Raw genomic sequence first — 24,795 nt, forward strand, 5'->3', positions numbered from 1 at the left:
TATATATATATATATATATATATATGTGTGTGTGTGTGTGTGTGTAAACGGGAAAATACTTTTTTTGGTCCAAGAAGTTGTCTAATTTTTTCTTTTGGTATACTAAATTTTCAAATTTTAGTTTTGATACACTAACTTTTAATTTTTGGCTACTTGGGTCTAAATATTGACGTGTTAACTAAAAAGACTGATGTAATATTGAAAAATGCTAACGTGTCAATCGAAATTGATGATGTGTCCGATACCAATTCAGCATTTGGACCAAATTAATAGACAAAATTCGAAAGTTAATGTGCCAAATCAAAATTTGAAAATTTAGTGGACAAAAAAAAAATTAAAATGTTAATGGATTAAAAAAAGTATTTTCCCTATATATACACACACCATTTCGCCTCCTCGAGGAGCTTAATAGTGTCCTCAAATTTAAAATGTGGCCGCACCAAAGGAGTGTTTGAGAGAATTTTACTTATTTAAGTGATTATTTTTTATATTATTTTGAAATTGGCGAGATACAATTATTTATGCACAAAAACTTTTGAGAGACGGTTTCACGAGTCAATTTTGTGAAACATGTATCATATTTGGGTCACGCATGAAAGAATATTACTTTTTATACCATAAGTATTACATATTATTTTAAATACGAACATGATTGACCGTGTCACGGACAAAAATCTTTGAGACCGTCCCACAAGAGACCTACTATTATTTAAGATACTTTCCCCTATTACACAAAACCCACTTTTTTATTTTATTTTCTGCCAGAGTATAAATGCCTCCATTATCAAAATTAACGTACGTGCTAGAAAAAGGACCACATTACAACAATGATGCAAAATGATACGATTTTCAATTTCCAGAAAATCAAAGGTCCACCTCACTATTTATGAATCACTCGAACATAAAACTAAAAAGTTCCAAAAATGTTTAGTAATCTTTGAAAGAACGAAGTAAGTACATTGATTTGAGTAGAAGCATTTCATGCTAAATTAAATGAAAGTCAGAAGTCAGTTCGTGTAAAAGAATTAAGTCTGAACAAGTATGAACTCGATCGGACACTGTACAAGTTTGTTTGCTCCCGATTAGTGGCTACCCTTTTGCTATATCGACATACTTCCTATTTAATGATCCGATTTTTCTCCTATGTTTGGCTAACTCAACTTATTCTGTAGATTGGTATTTTTGGATCCTTCTGTATGTGTCTGCTTGTGTTTTCAACTTGGTAGAAATAAGCTGATCAAGAATGCAAAGATTGTACGTATTTTGGCTTTGTAACGGAAGGTTCTCCATCGGATTGCTGGATTTTGGTCATTAGACACGAGGGAAAGTGCGGTGAGGGAGAAAATGGAAGTCAGAAATTCTTGAGAACCTTGTATGATCAAAACACATGTAAAATTTAACTGATCTAGAATATAGATCACCCTATAAACCCGGAGATGCATGGTCACCTCTTTGAGATGGGATTGTGGTTTACTTGTTAATAATCCTATTTCATATATGTAACATCTTTAACTGTCAATGACGTGTATTATCAAATGCTTCAAAACCCTTCCGCATAAGCTGTAAATGAAACATATAAACAAATCATATTATCTTCTATATATTTTTTTAGAGTCAAAAGTTCAAGTTTCAGAAAGCTAGGACAATCCCAAGACAAAAGTAAGTATGAAGGCATTGTGTTGCCAGTACCATTGATATTCGATGCTCGAAGAATGAGATGTTTTAGATTCCTTAATAAGTGTTCGGGGCGTAATAAGTCCTACAGAGGGAAGAAATCATCATCGTCATCAATAAAACATTGAAAGAAGGCACATACTAATTGATTAGAGTACAAATAATGCAAATTGCCATCTTCCCCGTTGTGTGGACTTCAATTCATGTTATGAGCGTACCGGTTCAAAATTAAATTTTTTAATAAAAATATACGAATATAATTATTGGCAGGTCCAGCGGGTTTGATGAGTTGAACCTAGGAGTGTAAACGAACCAAGCAGTTCGAAAGCTTTTCGAGCCGGTTTGAAAAATATTTGTTTTGTATTTGAACTTATCCAATTCGAGCAGAACTTGAACATGCTGAAACTTTTTTCGAGTCGAATTCGAGCCTAAATTATTGTTCGATAGTTGTGAGCTTTAATATTTTATTAATATAAATAATTGTACATTAAATAAATAAATTTCGAGTCTTTCGAGTACTTATTTTCGAACAATAGTTCGTGAACATGTTCGAATCTTTCGAGCCGAACTCGAACTCGAGCTTATATTCGAATTCTAGCCAAAAGTTATAGAATTTTCGAGCTTCGAATCGAGTTCGTACACAGATAGAACTAATTCGAGCCTTCAAAATTTCAATACGATTCGGTTCGTTTACAAACACGTTAATTTTCGAGCATGGATCTGAGCGGGTTTTAGAAGGGACCGAGTGGTCTCGTTCCTTCATAATTATAAGGGGTCGGGTCTCGAGTCTTGTCAAACCTGGCCCATTGGCATCCCTATCAAAGATCACTCAAATAAGCGTACAACAAGTGAGAATTGTTATGCACATAGAAAAATTAACCTATACAATTAGCGTCGGAATTGGAACCAAAAATTCAGTTGATATTTTGAACACACAGATACAGTATATTTATGCTTTCAAAAAATTAAGCAATATATAAATCCACCAAGCAAATAAATTACACGAGGAAAAAAAATCTATGGGACTGCACTCCAAAGTGGAAAAAATATAATATACAGATTTACCAAAACTAACTAAAACTTGAGCCTCGCTTAAACGAAGGAGGCACTTAACTTAAAAGAAACAAAAACATAGAATCACATCGAATTTACTCATAATTACAATATCTAATCTATTTAAAAAATTCAAAATTAACATATTATCTCTACAAATTACATATTTAATATAATTGCATTATCATTATCTAAATAATAATTTAAAACAATAACAAATTTGTATGAATCAAAACAATCTCTTAACGATCATGATTCATATATGATATAACTAATAGTCATTATTTTACCTACGCATCGGGTGGTGTCATTCACTATTTATATAAAATTTTAATCGATTTAACTTGATATATATAAAACTTAACTAAATTAACTGATATTTTTTTAATAAAAAAGTACTAAAAAAAACAATCAAACTACCAATTTAACCTAACCAAATTTTCGATTTAAATAATTGTTATATTTAGTTTATAAAATTGAGTTTTTATGTTAATTTCTATATTAAAAATTATTGATATAACATGAGAATTTTGGGTTAAAAATTTTAAATCGCCGACTTATTTTGTAATCAGATAATGACAAATTAAAATGTGAGAGCACTTATTGTGAGAACCTGAATTTTTGGGCACATAATTAATTAAATATAGACATGTATAAAAATTTATTTTCGAGTTATAATAAATTCAAATATATAAATAACACATGAAAATCGAAATTCAGTGCAAGATACACAGTAAATTAAGGCTGGATATCCATCTAATTAGAATGAAATATTACATATTAGGCAGCTTTTCTCAACAAGAAAGCATATCAATATTTATAGAAGAAGTGCTCAAAATTTATAGAAAGAGTATCTCCAAATTTTGCAAAGAATATCAATCGAATTATGTTAATATTTTCACTTCAACCCTATAAATAGGAGGAACCTCCCATTCGAATTTCACACCATTTTCGAAAATTCTCTCTAATCTCTTCCAAGAATTTTCGAAATTTTGCTCTCCAAAATTCTGCTGCTGTCATCAAAATTCTGTCCAAGTTCAGAAATTCTTTTCTCTCGCTCGGGTACTCGGAAGCCGATCTCAACCGTTCAGAATATGCTTTCATATGTTTTGAACAATATATCCAAGTTTCCGCAAAATCCAACGGTGTTTTTGTTTATAGCCTTCGCAAAAAAACTGCTCAGATTTTAGGCGGAAACAGCATACCTACGGTTTTTCGTCCATAAACAGGTCAAAAAGACTTCCAAACCCGATCTCCACCGTTCATAATTTATTTGACGTATTTATGAACGTAATATAAAAGTTTAAGCCGATCGAACGGTTCATTAAGGCGCAAAATGTTTTCAAGGCGACTAATTTTCTGATAGATATGTTGCTGCGTTTTTGAAGTGTCGGTTGGATGATTCTTCTATGATTTTCGAATTCTTCACGTCGTTTTCTTCCAGTCTAAGGTAAGTGGGTTTTTGGTATATTATAATTTGCACACTTACCCTTCGTAAGTGGGTTTTTTCTATATTATAAGTTGCACACTTGTCTTTTGTAAGTGGGCTTTTGTTATGTATATATATTCTTTCGTATGTGAATATTATTTTCCACACTTGTTCTTTGAAGTGGGCTTGTGTTTAAAAAAATTATATAATTTGTGTACGAATCTCCCTTCAGTTTTTGAAAGTTCGTTCGAGCATAGTTTCTTGTTCATGATATATTTTCTTCAAGATTTGTCAAATTATATGTTCAAAGCACTGTTAGGATTCGATTGGATATGAGAAAAGATTTCCGAACTATGACCCTTATACGGTGGGATGGTAACCGTTGTACGGCCTCACTCTATAGAGGATTAACATATTTGACACGGCCTCACTCCTTAGAGGATTAACATATGAGGCTGATATCAGGAAACCATGAAAATGAGATGACTTTCAGTGCTATATGAGTATACTAAACGAATATGTAATACAAACAAGATATGTTACGATTATGAATTATGAATATCCGTTATGATTCAAGTTATGACATGCTATGTACAATTTGAATTCAAGTATATGAATTTGTTGCTATATGTCTCGAACGACCTCCACTTGCTGAGTATTTCCCAAAATACTCACCCCTTACTTCTTCCCCACCTAGATAAGAACGAAGAACAAATGGACGAAGATGAGCAAGACAAATTTTGGGGATGGTAAAAGATCTCGAGTTATCCCAGAAGTTTTAAAGCTTAGTTTATGTTTATCGCTTCCGTATATTTTTATTTAAGTTGTAAATACAATGATTTTTATGATTTATGAATAATAGACTGGTTTTTGTTTATACTATGCTACGAGGCTTGTTGTTTGATGATTATGTGATTGTTGAACAACGCTGGTGTCGACTAACCCCGACCTCGTGGCGTGACACTTATAGATAGATGTGTATTAATTTATTTAATATTGNTACGAGTTGTAATATTAGATATATTGAAATTTGTTTCTATTAGAATAATTTCATATAATTTTTTATCTATTTTTTTACACATAAGATTCCGTGTAAATAATTGTCCATCTAAGGTTTGGAATTAAATTTATTATGATACGTGAAATTTATTTGTAGCAATAATTAATTAAGTAAATATTAACAATNATTCTATTGATCCATCGGCTATTTCCACAAAAAAATGGATCATATTCCCAGAATTCGTCAGTTGGAAGTAGATATCAAGAAAGATCGCGCTAAGCTCCAAAAACTGTGGCTACAGATTGATTGGATCAAACTCCAACTTTCTCAACAAGCGGACATTTTCGCACGCCATTTCAGGGGTTGGATTTTGGGTCGACGGNGATATAATTTATTTAAATTGCATTAAATGCCAATATATATTTTCGTTTAATGAAAAACGTAGAAAAATATTTGTACTGGTTTAACACTTTAAGTTGATCTATTTANAGTCGACCCAAAATCCAAACCCCTGAAATGGCGTGCGAAAATGTCCTNAAGAATCACAAGTATTTTGCGAAATCTAGACTTAATTTTAGATTAAATTTAAAAAAATTGATATATTTGCGTGGAAAAAATATATAGATTTACCAAAATTAACTAAAACTTGAACATCGCTTAAACGAAGAAGCACTTAACTTAAAAGAAACAAAAACATAGAATCAACTCGAATTTATTCATAACTATAATATCTAATCCATTTTAAAAATTCAAATTTAACATATTATCTCTACAAATTACATATTTAATATAATTACAATATCANTAAATATCGATTGTGAATTAAAGTATATGCATTTGTTGCTATATGTCTCGAACGACCCCCACTTGCTGAGTGCTTCCCAAAATACTTACCCCTTACTTCTTCCCAACCCATATAAGAACGAAGAACAAATGGATGAAGATGAGCAAGACAAATTTTGGGGATGGTAAAAGATCTCGAGTTATCCCAGAAGTTTTAAAGCTTAGTTTATGTTTATCGCTTCGGCATATTTTTATTTAAGTAGTAAATACAATGATTTTTATGATTTATGAATAATAGACTGGTTTTTGTTTATACTATGCTACGAGGCTTGTTGTTTGATGATTATGTGATTGTTGAACAACGCCGGTGTCGACTAACCCCGGCCTCGTGGCGTGACACTTATAGATAGATGTGTAATAATTTATTTAATATTGATTATTGACAATATATATATCCGGCATAAAGAAGAGTTTTTTTTGGGTGGGGGGGTGGGGGGTCAAATTCTCTGTTTTGAGATATATCAAATTAGTCGCACAAAAATGGATTTCGCTTCGAGTACCTGGGCTCTTCAGCGAAGGTCACCCTTTCTCCGCTGTGGACAACCGCCCAAGCTCCGTCATTTAGTGAGTGAATTGAGTTCTATTGATCCATCGGCTATTTTCACAAAAAAATGGATCATATTCCCAGAATTCGTCAGTTGGAAGTAGATATCAAGAAAGATCGCGCTAAGCTCCAAAACTGTGGCTACGGATTGATTGGATCAAACTCCAACTTTCTCAACAAGAGGACATTTTCGCACGCCATTTCAGGAGTTGGATTTTGGGTCGACGGTTCCTTGCACGGGTAAGCTTTACGCATCTTTCCAAGTTAAGAGAAAGGTACTTGCAGATTATTGCGAACAGAAGAAAATAGTAAAGGAACCGTCGACCCAAAATCCAAACCCCTGAAATGGCGTGCGAAAAGGTCCTCTTGTTGAGAAAGTTGGAGCTTGATCCAATCAATCCGTCGCTGCAGTTTTTGAAGCTTAGCACTATCTTTCTTGATATCTACTTCTAACTGGAGAATTCTGTGAATAAGATCCATTTTTTGTGGAAATGGCCAATGGATCAGTAGAACTCAATTCACCCACTAAAGCGCTTGATATCTACTTCCAACTGACGAATTCTGCGAATCAGATCCATTTTTTGTGGAAATTGGTCATTGGATCAGTAGAACTCAATTTACCCACTAAAGCGCCAAATATCGATTGTGAATTCAAGTATATGCATTTGTTGCTATATGTCTCGAACGGCCCCCACTTACTGAGTGTTTCCCAAAATACTCACCCCTTACTTCTTCCCAACCCAGATAAGAACGAAGAACAAATGGATGAAGATGAGCAAGACCAATTTTGGGGATGGTAAAAGATCTCGAGTTATCCCAGAAGTTTTAAAGCTTAGTTTATGTTTATCGTTTTCGCATATTTTTATTTAAGTTGTAAATACAATGATTTTTATGATTTATGAATAATAGACTGGTTTTTGTTTATACTATGCTACGAGGCTTGTTGTTTGATGATTATGTGATTGTTGAACAACGCCGGTGTCGACTAACCCCGACCTCGTGACGTGACACTTATAGATAGATGTGTAATAATTTATTTAATATTGATTATTGACAGTATATATATCCGGCATAAGAAGAGTTTTTTTTTTGGGTTGGGGGGGGGGATTCTCTGTTTGAGATATATCAAATTAGTCGCACAAAAATCGATTTCGCTTCNCCCACCACCCAAAAAAAAAACTCTTCTTTATGCCGGATATATATACTGTCAATAATCAATATTAAATAAATTATTACACATCTATCTATAAGTGTCACGTCACGAGGTCGGGGTTAGTCGACACCGGCGTTGTTCAACAATCACATAATCATCAAACAACAAGCCTCGTAGCATAGTATAAACAAAAACCAGTCTATTATTCATAAATCATAAAAATCATTGTATTTACAACTTAAATAAAAATATGCGGAAGCGATAAACATAAACTAAGCTTTAAAACTTCTGGGNTCTCTTCAGCGAAGGCCACCCTTTCTCCGCTGTGAACAACCGCCCAAGCTCCGTCATTTAGTGAGTGAATTGAGTTCTATTGATCTATCGGCTATTTCCACAAAAAAATGGATCATATTCCTAGAATTCGTTAGTTGGAAGTAGATATCAAGAAAGATCGCGCTAAGCTCCAAAAACTGTGGCTACGGATTGATTGGATCAAACTCCAACTTTCTCAACAAGAGGACATTTTCGCACGCCATTTCAGGGGTTGGATTTTGGGTCGACGGTTCCTTGCACGGGTAAGCTTTACGCATCTTTCCAAGTTAAGAGAAAGGTACTTGCAGATTATTGCGAACAGAAGAAAATAGTAAAGGAACCGTCGACCCAAAATCCAAACCCCTGAAATGGCGTGCGAAAATGTCCTCTTGTTGAGAAAGTTGGAGCTTGATCCAATCAATCCGTCGCTGCAGTTTTTGAAGCTTAGCACTATCTTTCTTGATATCTACTTCTAAAGGAGAATTCTGTGAATAAGATCCATTTTTTGTGAAAATGGCCAATGGATCAGTAGAACTCAATTCACCCACTAAAGCGCTTGATATCTACTTCTAACTGATGAATTCTGGGAATAAGATCCATTTTTGTGGAAATTGGCCATTGGATCAGTAGAACTCAATTCACCCACTAAAGCGCCAAGTATCGATTGTGTTGATGGAGCAGTTTATAACAAGAATACAGGGTGACGAGGAATGTAGCGATACAAGTCGATTCTGCCCTAGCACGATCAACTTCGTATTATGTGAAAAAAGATAATTCTGTAATTCTCAATAACTTCGTCGTTTCATTTTTTACACATTACAATGTAATATAAATGATTTTTGAAGATCTAAAAAATGATCTGATTGTATTTTGACGACAAATGTGACGAGGAATGTAGTCAAAAATTCTCTCTAATCTCTTCAAAGAATTTTCGAAATTTTGCTCTCCAAAATTCTGTCCAAGTTCAGAAATTCTTTTCTCTCGCTCAGGTACTCGGAAGCCGATCTCAACCGTTCAGAATATGCTTTCATATATTTTGAACGAGATATCCAAGTTTTCGCAAAATCCAACGGTTATTTTTTTTTATAGCCTTCGCAAAAAAACTGCTCAGATTTTAGGCGGAAACAGCATACCTACGATTTTTCGTGCATAAACAGGTCAAAAAGACTTCCAAACCCGATCTCCACCGTTCATAATTTATTTGACGTATTTATGAACGTAATATAAAAGTTTAAGCCGATCGAACGGTTCATTAAGGCGCAAAATGTTTTCAAGGCGGCTAATTTTCTGATAGATGTGTTGCTGCGTTTTCGAAGTGTCGGTTGGATGATTCTTCTATGATTTTCGAATTCTTCACGTCGTTTTCTTCCAGTCTAAGGTAAGTGGGTTTTTGGTATATTATAATTTGCACACTTACCCTTCGTAAGTGGGTTTTTGCTATATTATAAGTTGCACACTTGTCTTTTGTAAGTGGGCTTTTGTTATGTATATATATTCTTTCGTATGTGAATATTATTTTCCACACTTGTTCTTTGAAGTGGGCTTGTGTTTAAAAAAATTATATAATTTGTGTACGAATCTCCCTTCAGTTTTTGAAAGTTCGTTCGAGCTAGTTTCTTGTTCATGATATATTTTCTTCAAGATTTGTCAAATTATATGTTCAAAGTACTGTTAGGATTCGATTGGATATGAGAAAGAATTTCCGAACTATGACCCTTATACGGTGGGATGGTAACCGTTGTAAGGCCTCACTCCTTAGAGGATCCTTAGAGGATTAACATATAGTAGGCTGATATCAGGAAATCATGAAAATGAGATGACTTTCAGTGCTATATGAGTATACTAAACGAATATGTTATACGAGCAAGATATGTTACGATTATGAAGTATGAATATCCGTTATGATTCAAGTTATGACATGATATGTACAATTTGAATTCAAGTATAGGCATTTGTTGCTATATGTCTGGAACGGCCCTCACTTGCTGAGTATTTCCCAAAATACTCACCCCTTACTTCTTCCCCACCCTGATAAGAACGAAGAACAAATGGATGAAGATGAGCAAGACCAATTTCGGGGATGGTAAAAGATCTCGAGTTACCCCAGATGTTTTAAAGCTTAGTTTATGTTTATCATTTCCGCATATTTTTATTTAAGTTGTAAAGATAATGATTTTTATGGTTTATGAATAATAGACTGATTTTTGTTTATACTATGCTACGAGGCTTGTTGTTTGATGATTATGTGATTGTTGAACAACGTCGGTGTCGACTAACCCCGGTCTCGAGGCGTGACACTTATAGATATATGTGTATTAATTTATTTAATATTGATTATTGACAGTATATATATCCGGCATAAAGAAGAATTTTTGGGGGGAAAAATTCTCTGTTTGAGAGATATCAAATTAGTCGCACAAAAATCGACTTCGCTTCGAGTACCTGGGCTCTTTAGCGAAGGCCACCCTTTCTCCGCTGTGGACAACTGCCCAAGCTCCGTCATTTAGTGAGTGAATTGAGTTTTATTGATCCATCGGCTATTTCCACAAAAAATGGATCATATTCCCAGAGTTCGTCAGTTGGAAGTAGATATCAAGAAAGATCGCGCTAAGCTCCAAAAACTGTGGCGACGGATTGATTGGATCAAACTCCAACTTTGTCAACAAGAGGACATTTTCGCACGCCATTTCAGGGGTTGGATTTTGGGTCGACGGTTCCTTGCACGGGTAAGCTTTACGCATCTTTCCACGTTAAGAGAAAGGTACTTGCATATTATTGCGAACAGAAGAAAATAGTCAAGGAACCGTCGACCCAAAATCCAAACCCCTAAATGGCGTGCGTAAATGTCCTCTTGTTGAGAAAGTTGGAGCTTGATCCAATCAATCCGTCGCTGCAGTTTTTGGATCTTAGCACGATCTTTCTTGATATCTACTTCTAACTGGAGAATTCTGGGAATAAGATCCATTTTTTGTGGAAATGGCCAATGGATCAGTAGAACTCAATTCACCTATTAAAGCGCTTGATATCTACTTCTAACTGACAAATTCTGGGAATAAGATCCATTTTTTGTGGAAATTGGTCATTGGATCAATAGAACTCAATTCTCTCACTAATTTAGAAGGGCGTAGTATAATAAAATATTTCACGGGGAAATATATGCTCTTTTTGGAATTTTACTACCATCTTCCATTAATTGACATGTGTCGGTTATTTTTTTTTCCATTTCTTTTTTCTTAAAAAAATAAAAATTCTCTTTTTTCCTTGATTTAACTTTTTGGCATGTAGAATTTGTTCTTTTTTTTTAGACAGTCATGCAAATCATACAAAAAATCTGAAGTACGAATTCCTGAAGAAGCCCATTCTGTGTGTTGCAGGGAACAATAATTTTTTGTTGTACGATGTTCTTCTTTTTCCTTTTTGGTTTGGTTGTTGATTCTTACCCTAGAAGGCACAACTAGTCAAACGTAGGAGCAAGAAATTAAAGAAATAGATCATTATGTATTACTCACATGATCCCATGTTAAGGTTATTGTTAAGATTGAGACTTGGACCTAACTCAACCCCAAAAGCTAGCTCAAATGGGGATAATTGTCCAACTCTAAATATGCAACTCCTAGAGATTTTATTCAATCGATGTAGGACAACTAACATACCCTCCTCACGCCCAGAAATGAACATGTGGTGCGTGAAGTTTAACAAATGATCCAACTATGGACAGAACGGGTGGCCTAACTATAGATAGTCCATCACATAGCGATAGAACATGAGCTCTGATACCATTTTAAGATTGAGACTTGAACCCAACTCAACCCCCAAAAGCTAGCTCAAGAGGGAGGATTGCCCGGAAGAATCCCACGCTAACAGATGCTGTTAAGTCCGACTCCACTTCTTCTGGTAAGACCACCTCAAACTCTTCTGATGCAATACCAGTGGCTGAACAGTCGTGTCAAACTTCGTCTGATGAAGACGAAGTATCGCTGGCTCAAGTACTAGCCAGTTTGAGAAAGTCCAAGCAATTTGTCCCTGAATCTGCTGCTCAAATGCCTACTGTCGAAGTTGGTACTGAGATGGAGGGATAATCGGAAGTCGAAGGCACCACAGGGTCCTCAGACTCCTTCTCGAGTAGCCCTGATGTAATGCTGGAAGAAGGCACTGAATCCTCGTCTGAACAACAGTGTTGTGCCGGATGTTGATGAAATTTCGGACAACACAGACCTTAGAGATTATGATCTTGACAAAGCATCCACTACAATCTTCTACACAGAGCAAGCTGTCTCTTAGTGGCCCCTTTATGCCAACCGACACTTTATTAAGGAGCAAATGTTGACATGGAAGCATTCATCCGAAACAATCTGGTGCAATTTCTGAAATCGAGAGATCTTAATGAAGTCATCTCTTTGTTGACTAGAAGCGTAATCCAACATTGCCCTACACATCCTACACATCCTGAGCGAGTTTCTGCTGCAACATTGACATCTCTTTACTCTGTACTCCAGAAAGTTGCGATCAGAAACTGGACACCGTCTACAATTTCCAGGGTGGTGACTAATTTTCAAGCCCTCACTTTGTTTGCTATTGGAACGTGCACACTTAACTTTGGCAGACTGGTTTTCAAGACAGTCCTCCAATATGCTACAGGATGAATGAAATCTTCCAAGCTCCCTTTTCCTTCGCTTATTTATGGGATTCTTACAACTTAGGGTTTCATTCGGAACGTTGACAAGCAACTTTCTGATGTCATTGACTTGTTGAAGATTGCTCCTGCACTATTCAAGGGAAATCGGAAGATTGACCTTCCATGGTCTGAACCCAGTCCTGCCGCACCAGTCTCTGGCATATCCCAAGTCGACACAGCTACTCCACCGTCCACTGCGTTTATCAAACTCACTACAACTGAAATACAAGCTCAAATTGATCATGCGCTTACCAAGATCATTCAAGCTAAGGCTGACATAGCATATTATGAGGATCTTGTTGCCAATTACAGGCAGCTTTTGGACGTAGGTGTCTTTTCTGGCCAAAATGGGGGAGAAAGAGATCAAACTGGAGAAGGAGATCAAAATGTTGGTGGTCCATCAGGAACCAAGAATGGTGAACAAGACGATGATGAAGAGGATGAGGATTAATGGCTGATAGTTTCATTTGTTATTTTCTCGTTGTTTTTATCTTTGTTCTGATAGTATATTAGTTTATCTCTAAACTTGTTGTGCTCCTTATTTTTTGTTTAAATGTTTATGAGAAGTTTTTCCAGGTGTTGTCTCTGGTGTTGCCAACACTACTAACAACACCCGTGCTAACTTTATTTTATTCAGGGGGAGAAAAATTCTCTAACTCAAGAGGAGATAACTTGGAATAACGAGGATATATGGATTTGATATGATTTTTTCCAAAAAGGCAAAAAAGGGGAGATTGAAGGAAAATATTATTTCTTAATTTAATTGATATATTTTCCAAATTTAATGGTTTCCCTAATATTATCTTTTCCTTGTTGATTTGATTATATATAATATTTAATGAGATTTTGTCTTTCTAGATAATGAGATAAATATGCAAATATTTCTATGATATGGTATCAATGTTTAAAAGGAGTTTCTTTCTAATAAAACTCTTACTTTCCTTGTACAATAGGTTTTCTTGTCGAGATAAACTCTAGGAGAGAGAAGTGATATAAACAAGGACATTGTGTCGTGGCTTATCTCTGGCTTCCGGATCACACATACACGCACTTGTGCACGTCGTGGAATTTCAGAGAAATATCTCCTCAAGGGACGTGCTGTTTTGAAGAGTGCTGTTGCACGTGCTGGCGTGATTGTTGGAGACATTTCAGACAACACGCGTGCAAGTGTTGGCTGAAGATTGTTTCGTTGCTCCAGACTTTTGGCAATTACATTTTTTGCTTTCTTATTTTACGTTTTAGTTTTGTTGGTTATTTTAGAAAGCGTTTTATTTTCTCAATGTGGTGAGAAAATTGATTTTAATAGTAATCACTATTGGTATTGTTTTCGTGTAAACTCATTAGTTTTATAGTGATTGATTTTTGCCATGAGGCACCGCACAAGTATTTTTAATTGTGCAAATTTAATCTTGTCCATCGTATCTATTTAAATTTAATTTGTGTTACACACTTTAATATTCTGCTGCATGTTGTCTTAAATGTTCTAACATTTGACACAACACTTAATTCTGATAAAACACAAATTCATAATCGTACAATACTGTTATCATGTAAACCTACATCTGTCAAGCATTATTCCTTACAATATTTTTGTAAAATAATTTACTATTATTAGGTCAAAATAGGAAAAAACATAATACATCATCTGTTTTTTAGGAATCGGACTCTAAATGAATATCTACTAGATGCATTTACACGATAATTAAAATTAAAATCAATAAATTATTTAATTTAAAATCCGTCCTTAAATTTTCAAATTTTTAAGTGTATGGAGAATCGCATTAGAATTCTGAAAGTTAAAAATTAAATGTATCGTAATTTGGATTAAAAATTTATGAATTTTTTTATTAATATTATTTAAAATAGAATAACGCGTAACTAAATATATTTAATGTGAATTCATCTATTAAATTAGAGTTTCTGCAATAGTTAAAATAAAAAATAATATTCTTTTTTTATTATTATAATTATATTATATAGAGTGTAAAAGTGTGGAGGATAGATTCCTTAACAACACCTGTCATATATTTATTGCCTATTTTTTTAATTGAAATGTTCAAAATACAAGCATGCAAAAACCAGTGTGTGTGTGTGTATAATCAAAATATTTAATTTTTTTTAAAAAAAAAGTTAAATAAAATACTCCTAGTTCTTCCTTATCACTATATAAGTCTATATATGCAAGTCCCCGCTTATTTACAACTTTTGTAATCGTTAGATAGTTTTACCTGTTCCTCTGCATTCATGGCATGCACGCTCTTCCAAACTAATGAATATAATGATTATTTTCTCTCTCTCGTTAAATATTTTGTCATAACTATTTCTCAGTTAACTGTTTTAATTGTATTACAGGATTCGGAGATGGAGAGAAAAATTGAAGGAAAAAGGACATAGTTTAGAGGAGGAGGCTAAAAAAATTGAAGCTGAAATAGAAGCTAAAGAAAGAGAGCTGGAGCATCACATAAATAACTTGGCAAACAAGACAACAATCACGGTGGAAATTAAAATGTTCAGGGAATGTATGCCCTGCGTACGTTGATTCAAAGAAAGCCATAATGGAAAGGGGCCATTAACATCCGTACGGGCAATGTTAATGGAGTGCAGGTACAATTCTCTGAAGGCCCGAGACATGCTTTGTGGTCTTGTTGACGGATGGACAAGCTCCTTTAAGTTCCAGGATGTAAATTAATTAATTTTAGATTTTTTATTTTTTTTTGCTAAAATTGATGACGATCGAGTTGGATTTTTTTTTTTTGCAGGAGCTAGCGCATTTGGTGTATATTTTCTTGTTCAAGAGGGATCGATTGTCAATATTGTCCTGTCATTAATCCCAAGCTTTAATTTCTCCTTTGGCGTTCTACAAAAGTTTCACGTTCCATTTCTTATTAATTTGCTTTCTGCATAGAGTTGGTGTATTTTAAATGAGTTTCATCTAATTAAGAAAATATTAATTGCTCGTTCGGCATATAGATCATTGTTTCTGTACCATATATTTATTTGCTGATTTTACCTATCTCTTTGTATTTGTTGAGAAGGGTGGTGTTTAAATTCTCGCCTATTTATATTCATGAAATTCTCGCCTCAATAATTTACATTATCATAATTATACGTACACATGTTGTAATCAAACTCTGAATTAGTTTTAAATTTTCGACTTGTCATTTGCATTTTTATTAAAATCTAGCATTTTCATTTCCTGTTATAGATTTGTGGTATATATGTTTCGAAAATTTATTGAATCGATATAATAATTTTTTTAATAAAACTTAGTTAGACTATACTTTTAAATTTCCCATTCGTTTATCCCAAGTTTCTAATAACTTTTTACCAATTATTAATAAATTCAAATCTCATTATGGAGTGCATGAGAAAGGTATTCAAGACAATGCTTAGAAACAGCACAAGCAACACATTTTGGAGTGTCTTTCCCTATTTTCCTAGTTGAAAGGTCGTAAAAACTATCCAAATTAATGAATCAGAGACAAGAATATTTATCTATTGTTGTCCATCCACGCGTGTGCGCGCGTACATACACACAAATTAAACGAGTCAAAGTTTTATGTCGAGTCGATCTATGAGGGAGGGAGAGAGATCAGATGTATGCCTCTATACCTAGGAGGAATGGGGTGTGCCTAATTAGGGAGCTTTTTGGAAAATTTACAACTTTTAAGTGGAACAAAGGGATACACATACATGCAAAGTCAAAGTTTTCGAAGAAAGTAATTGGTAAATCAGGAGTTGAGATCGTGTGTACTCTACTCTACTCTACTCTACTCTTGTGATTGGAAAAAAATTCGAAAAAATATAGCGGACTAAAAATGCAACTTGACAATACCATTGATAAAAATCGTGAATATAAAAATATACAAGATCAAAATTACAACTATTTCTACATTTTAGACTTTAACAGTATCCTCGTATTTCAAAAAGAAGAATTTTAAAGCAGATGTCTGGTAATATATAATTTAAATTTTATCCAATTTGAAATACCTGATAATTGCTATTACTTACTATATATAAATGGAGAGACTCCTTTTGATAACTAAATTGTAGTGACACCATGCATTGTCATATTCTAAATTTTCCATTTCAAGCCATTTCTTATTTTTATTAATTTAGCATTTATGAGGATTTTATTTGGAGAAAAATAATTAGAAAGAATACAATAGTAAAATATTTTTTTTTTGTCGATTTTCTTTAATTGGGCCTAGTAAATGACAGAAGTTGAAAATTAATTTTAGCCCGATATGTTGCCCCATCTAAAAGCCCAAACTTATTTATTTTATTAAGAAGGGAGGGAAAAATAAAATGAGCATAAAACCGAATTAAGTGGTTACTAAGTAGGAATGTTTCCATAAAATCCGGAATTCTTCTTTGTTTGATTAATTAAATGAAAACATAGCACTGTAACAAAATCGTGAGTTCATGCCTATTTAGCGGTGGCTTCGGACGGCTAGCAGTGCTCGGTCGTCTCTATAACCTTCATTTGATGGAATTGGATTCCTTCTCGGTGATTAATTTTGTCAATTGGGGTTTCAATGATATATAATAATATTTGTAAATCACTTTGTCTTTATCTGAGAACATTCTCGTATGAATTCTAATTGGATCAGCTGGTGTGTTCTGATGTCCTTAAGTTAGCCTCAATGCTTAACTTAGCTTAGCTTTTCAGAGCGCGCAACAAGGTTGATAACTTAGCAAAGTTATCATCAACTGGATGTCTTGAGAGGGCAGTTATCTTTGAGCCAGCAAGTTAAGTGGTCTGGTTGGGTAGTCAGTGCATCAATAGGAGTTGACCATGAGATCAGTGAGTGTATAGGAGTCATCGAGACCAAGGAAGAAGGTTATCGCATACTTAGACGGGAAAAAGTCATAAGATTCTCAACACCGCCGCAAGGACAATGGTTGCATGTGCATGCATGACGGCCTGAAATCGCTCGGCTGATCCCATAGAGTCTTGAGTTTAGTGAAAGACACACTAATAGACTTATTTCCTACGTGTGATTGGCCAACTCACGCCCTAATTGAAATATCCGACTTGTAGATCCAGCCAAATCTCATGTGCGGAATCTAAAAACATGATAGATAGCATGTATCTCTTTCGAAACAGAGTTAAGGATAGTGTTTTCAAAATCAAATCGGATCGACCAGTGACCTGTTCTCGATCCGGACAATGCTAAAATATTATTTGATCTGTCAAACCTATCAATCAAAATCGGTCCAAAACCGATCTTCTCACATTTTAATTTAAAAAAAACGATTTTTATATTTAAAATTTTATTTTTTGTTTGTATATAAGATTATTTTGATCTTAAAATATTATTTTAGTAATATTATATCTTATTTTGATTTATTTATTTATTTTAATATATATATATATATATAATTATATTTTATATAATATAACATATTTTTCGGTTTGATCAACGGTCCAATCAATCGGATCAGTTGATATATTTTTTTAAAAAAATAAATCAATTCAATCATCAGTTCAATTATAAAAATATTGGTCAAGATCCATAAGATGCCGACATTATTGTTCTGAATCCAGGAAGTCAACAAGGAAAGATCAATAGCAGGTGGTTTAGATATGGTGCCATCGAAAAACCTTAGTTTGTTCTTAATTCACAAAGAATGAGATTAACATCAGGCAACTCCGGGATGTCCGGACTATCGGAATGATGTAAATATATAGACTGAGAGGGTCGTCAACGACGTACCTGCCATTTGAGGAAGATTGAACCCCAAATGTCGAAGAAGCCATGAAAATTAGTGCAAACAAAAAGAAAAATATGTGGAAATGAAGAAGTTGAAGCAGATCGAATACCGAGTAATAGGGAAATTTGGCGATTTCGAGTGATGAAGCAGAATTCAACTGATACCTGCATGTTGGAAGATGAACGAAGAGAATTGGAAATTTTCCTTTATTGACCAAATTGATAAAAAAAAATACGGAATGAGTCAAAGTTCTATTTATATTCAACTACTAAAAACTATAATTTAACTCAACTGCTCTCATTAGTTAGCTAGCTCTTCTAATTACCCTAAATTAATATCTGTGACTAACAACCAATTAAGATCTAACAGGGAAATTTATAAATTAAACTGCTCAAGTTGTACATATGGTTGGGCTTATGATGCAATCGAGTCGACTTCAGCCCGAGTATCACATTACTCGAGCTCGACCAGAAAAAATTGAAATACTCGAACTCGAGCTCTACTCGATTCGAGTATTGATTTTCGATTAACTACTCAAGCTCGACCCGATTACGAGTTTGACCTATTCGTTTGACCTACTCGAACTCGACTCGTTTGCTAGTTGGGCTTATGAAAACATGAGCCCATTTCAAATAATACTTCTACTTTGGAATTTCAAAAAAATCTTCTTGTTTTAGGTACGATACATTACGTCTTACAATTTAAATGCAATTGTCGAGCTGCATTTTTTTTTTAACATGTCGAGCTGCATTTTAAATTAAAGTTTTTTTAAAAAATAAAATTTACACCATTGAAAAGAGGAGTCCAGAGTGAGAATTCAGAATGATACGATTTTTCGATTTTCCAGAAAATCAAAGGACGAAGAATTGTTGTAAGCACATTGATTTGAGTACAAGCTGCATTTCATGCTAGAGAAGGAACAACAAAATTAAATGAAAGTTAAAAGTCAACTCGGGTAAAAGAAGTCGATGTTTGACTTTTGCCTGTGGAAATCTTGGTTGAGAATGAGATAGATCTGAACAAGTTAACAGGAAGTGATTGGAGAGAATCTTATGGGTTTGGACATTACAAAATCTGTACAAGTTTGCTTCCGATTAATGGCTGCCCTTTTTGCTATATCGACATACTTCCAATTTAATGATCCAGGTTACCAAAAACTTTCTCGTCTCCCAATTTTTCGCCTAATTAATTCCCTGTTCGGCCAAATCTGTTTGATGATCTGCGTGTATTGTCAACTTGGTGAAAATAAGCTCCAGAATCAGAGCACCAGCGAGGTTTACATTTTAGCTTGTGTTTTTCCTGTTTCTTAAGGTTGTAATGGAAGATTTTCTTAGCGGGATTGCTGGATTTTGGTCATTGGACATGAGGGAAAGAGTGGTGAGAGAGAAATTCGGAAGTGGGCTGATGATTTGTTCCATGTTTCCGCACTTGGAGTGCTCATGCTTGGCAAATATACTGTCAAAAGTCCGAAAACATGGTGATATTTTAAGCATCTATTGTTTTCTAACTGTACATTTTCTTGGCAATATTTGTTGATTTCCCGCAAGGCTAAGATTTGTTGTCTGATGTGTGAAAAGGAATGCCGATCTTGGTGGGCGTCGCGTATGACCTCAGCTTAATTCGGTTTCTTTGTATTGCCCGGCCCCCGCACCGGAATGAGGTATTGATCCCACATCTGCTTGTGCGGAGATCGACCGTACGAGTATATATTTTGTTTCAATTTACTTTTATTTATAGGATCACGTTTTCAAGTGTAGGAATAAAACTGAAAATGTTTCAGTACTAATTTAAACTGGCAAATTATAAAGAATTATCTTCTCAATTTTTATTTTTTATTTTAAAAAAATCTGCACTTGACAACATTCTAAGAATGAACCAAAATGCAACGGTTAATATTTTTTCAAAATATATAAAATATTTTGTCCTTATTAATTATTTCAGTTATCCAAAATAATCCTTATCCCCCAGCTAGTTAAATTCCATATCTTGAACCTATTCGGCTTAAAATGGGTGGGCACAGAGCTAGTAAAAAGAGAAGCCTTTTTGCATCCATATGTAATTGGCATTGACTCCATTGTCCACATGTCTTTGGAAAGTTCCCCTTTTCTTTTCTATAAATTCTACACTTCTTTTTACAATGCGGTTTCCAATTACAAGAGTAGGGTAGGGTAGGGTAGAGTACACACGAGCTCGACTCCTGCTTGCTGCACCAATTACTTTCTTTGAAAACTTTAACTTTGCACGTATGTGTATCCCTTTGTTCCACTTAAAAGTTGTAAATTTTCCCAAAAGCTCCCTAGTTAGGCGCACCCCATTCCTCCTTTGCCTTAGAAACCAGATAGAGATATACATATGATCTCTCTTCCTCGTAGATCAACTCGACGTAAAACTTTGACTTGTTTAATTTGTGTGTATATATGTACGCGCGTACACGCCTGGAAGGCAGGCGCAATTCTCACGTTTATGGAAAACGATAGAGAAATATTCTTGTCTCTTATTGATTAATTTGGATTATTTTTGCGCCATTTCAACTAGGAAAATGGGAGAAAACACTCCAAACTGTGTTATTATGCTGTTTCTAAGCATTGTCAGCACCAAACAAGAAAGTTCCACGTCTCAGTTATAAAATATAAGTAGAACTTGGTATTATTTTGTAATTATGTATGTGATAATAATTTCAAAAATAAAGCATGTTGTGGTACAGGCTCATCGATGCGGAGACAAAATTATTTGTGAGATGGCTCAAAACCCATCCAAGGGAAAGTGTAAAGTAATAATTAACAAATGTATGAACATGTACCCTCGTTTTTAAAACAAATGCTGACTTAATTATTTGAGAATCAAAATAAAATATCAAACCTGAAAATAATTTTTTTTATCGATACAAAGAAGCAAACTTTGTGTTTTTATACAAATTAAGAAAGTGCGAGTATGTTCATTATTTAGATTTATTTGTATTTTCACATAGATTAAGAAAGTTATCGGAAAAGTAAGTTTTACAAAAAAAAAAAAAATTAGTTTTATCCTTAAGTTTTACAAAAAAAAAAAAATTTTTTTTATCCTTATTTAATGAATGTTTTAATATGATAAAAATTTGTTGGAAGAAGTTAAAATATTTACCGATGAGGATAAAATTCTAAAAGAATTGATAAAATAATATTAAATATGAAAACTGGACTATATATATTTATAAATGACGGAAAGTTAAATGTGACCTTTATATTTAGGTTGGTGAGAGTAAGGTTTTATAGTAATAAATAAGTATATAAATATAATTGGAGAAATAAATGCGAGCATTAAATAGAATAATTTGATGCTCCCATCATCAGCTCTCATGAAGAGATTATATGAATATTGATCAATATCATTACAGGCTTCAATTGAGCAGATTAGCGAAGAGTCTTGACCCCATCCATTATAAAACACGAATATCTAAAAAAAAATAAATCATCAGATCGATTAATTAAGCTTTGATTATAAATTATTAGTGAGTATTCAGAAGGCCATCTAACCTAATTCAGTAATTAATTAATGTCTAGAAATTACTAAATTAATGCGGTTGACATCTCAGCAAACATGGAATCCTTCGTACTGTGGATTTACAATTAATAAATAAACAAATTAATCCTCTCTAATCATATACATGTGTGTGTTAGTCTATGCTATACCGGAGTGTTTCTCCCAGATACGGAGTCAAAAAATGGAGGTTGGGGTGCACTTTTTTTAAAATTTTAGGTGGAGCATGAACAAATATTAAGGTGAAAGTAAAAAAAATATAATTATTTTTAGATTCTTAGTCGATGAAATTAAAAAATTGAGGGAGATGGTCGCACCCACCCACCCTCTTGCCTCCGTCACTGGCTTCTCCCCCTATTACAATATCATTATATTATATGAGTCTTTTACATTTTTTTATAAGTTAACATATATATTGATTATTTAAGGACTAATATTTAATCACATTATATAAAAGTAGAAATTCTCAAGATATAAGATAGATCAGACATATACATCCCCGACATTAATTCAATTATTAATTGCCTACGTCCGCAAAGCATGTCTGTCAGTTTGATTAAAAGATTGGGGGTTTCACTTACTCCCACTTCAATTATATTATTTATAGATATTGGGGAGAAACAATAGGAATCACTTCCTACAAAAATTTCATGTAATGGTAAAATAGAACTTTAGTGATAATTAATATATTTTAATGTTTATTTATGCAATTGGTGTGTCGAGTCTGAAGTTGTAATGGATCAAGTGCGTCTTTATGGATTGGAATTTAACTTTTCTTTAATGAATCAACGGACGATCGAAAGATTAATGAGGATGACACTACCCCATTTATATAGTTCATCAAAGTTGTCAAGCGCAGGTGTTTTATATATGGAAAATTACACTTTTATCATTTATATTTGTCATTTTTCTGGATTATCACATTTCAATCTTATTCATTTATGTATCATTTATGTTTGTCATTTTTCGATTATCATATTTCAATATTAGTCTGTTATGTATGTTTGTATATATGTATGATTTCTTCTTGTTAATAATTTTAGTCTTTTTTCAATGTAATGTCGACATTTATATTGTCATATCGACATTCTCGAAAAAAAAACTAAATCGCTAAAAATATGAAAATGCATGATTAAAACTGAAATAAGATTAAAAAAAAAAAACCAAAATCGCAAATAATCAAACATACATGACCCGGGATACATTTCACTACCCCATTCATATGGAATATCAAGAATTCAAATGTGTGTAAAACTCAATTTTCATATGAAACGACAATTATCAATAAATGCACCAGCCTTGATTAACATTTTAATTATTGTCCTAGCTATACATCAAAACTTCATGATTTGCTTCTCTTTAAATGAATATAGGTCAACATGACGACAAACTTTGATTTTTTTAAATATTTGTTATCGGACGATCTTGGAAAAGGTCAAAACCCTAAACATTAATCCTTTATTTTATTTACTGATACTGCGACAAGCAATAATTTCTTGGATACTCAAAGACAACGTGGGTATCTCCATTTACCCTTTTCTAAATTTTTTCAAATTTCAGTTATTGGACAAAGCAGGGACACCCACAAAATTTTCATTTCCTTTGAAGCATCCATCGGCTTTCATTCCTTTTGAGGTGAATTACTTTCTTCTAGCAACCTCAAACCAAATGTCCTGACCGTGGACACTGACTGCTCCGTAGATATACTAGTTGTTTCTTGAAAGGAAACTACGGCATTGCAAAGACAAAGCGCAGCACTAATATTTCGTTAGAATCAAACAAATGGATAAATTAATGTAAAAGGCTACTAATTCTTTGGAAAGATAAGATTTTTCATGCAAAACTTAGCAGTACATTGTTTTACTTCACTATCAAAATCAACTTTTTGATTAAAAAAAAGAAGAAAAAAAAGGCTATGCTAACTAATATTGACGTTTGTATTCAAAGGCTTAAAAAAAACGTGCATGGAAATTCCCAACTTCAAGATTTTATTTAGCCTTGAACTTAATTCCCATGCACAACTTGTGCATATTTACCTTGTTCTTCACTTTTTGTTGACCTTAAAATTTCCACATTCAAGATTTTATTAATTAATTTCAATAATATTAAGATTTTCCCAACATATAATGACTTTTTAAGATGCTGCCTTTATAATTTGGAATCTTTCGATGTCCACCCTAGCACCATTTTGAACCCACAAATATATTGCGATTATTTCCTCTGAAGGAGAAATATTCTTACTCTAAATACCATTCCATATATCATTCAAGCTTAGAAAGAGTCAGATTTTGTTATTGAAATTAAAATACTCGTATATCCCATGTTTCTCTGTAAATTGAAAAACATAAATAATGATATAGAAATATTTAAGTAATTTTTCTCGAAAAGTAGCGATAATGTTAGTTATTGGTCTATTACAAATTTCATGAAAATAAACCTTATGATATTTTTGTTAAATGAAAAAATAGTATTTATTTATTTATTTAAAACATCTTTATATACATATTTATTCCAAAATCAGCAGAATTGACATTTTCTTATAAACGAAGTTTTAATTTTAAAAAATTATTTACATAAATTGAATGGAAAATAAGATGTTACGTACCATAGAGAAAAACATAAATGATTTAATATTGATTTAAGAGTGTATCTAATAATATATGAGGTGTATACTTATTTTAATGGATATCACATATGAGAACAAATGTTCATTTTAAACATTAATCCTTTATTTTAGCATGCTTGAAAATAAAAACTCATTTTCAAAATTTTTTTAAAATTAATTGTTCATACTTATATATTACTATTATTAAGAATTTGGATAATAAATACAAATTTTGATGTCTTGGTCTGAGGTTTTTTTTTCCCCTTTTTCTAT

At 33.4% G+C, this 24,795-nt stretch overlaps 2 protein-coding genes across 2 annotated transcripts in view; both read left to right on the forward strand.

The window, feature by feature from the left end:
• LOC140983551 (putative F-box/LRR-repeat protein At4g15060) overlaps positions 1-12,087 on the forward strand; it is a 15,145-nt gene extending 3,058 nt beyond the window's left edge. Inside the window, exon 4 of the mRNA XM_073450986.1 lies at positions 11,828-12,087. Within this exon, the coding sequence (XP_073307087.1) occupies positions 11,828-12,087 (260 nt within the window). The remainder of the gene's footprint in view (positions 1-11,827) is intronic.
• Positions 12,088-19,265: 7,178 nt separating this feature from the next.
• LOC140984321 (uncharacterized) lies at positions 19,266-23,594 on the forward strand. The gene is given in 4 exon segments (XM_073452052.1): positions 19,266-19,714; positions 19,716-19,878; positions 19,979-20,061; positions 23,478-23,594. Coding segments are annotated over 4 exon segments (624 nt in total). The 5' UTR covers positions 19,266-19,453.
• The last annotated feature ends 1,201 nt before the right edge of the window (positions 23,595-24,795 follow it).

This window comes from Primulina huaijiensis, chromosome 1, assembly GCF_012295235.1.
Source record: "Primulina huaijiensis isolate GDHJ02 chromosome 1, ASM1229523v2, whole genome shotgun sequence".
NCBI lineage: Eukaryota > Viridiplantae > Streptophyta > Magnoliopsida > Lamiales > Gesneriaceae > Primulina > Primulina huaijiensis.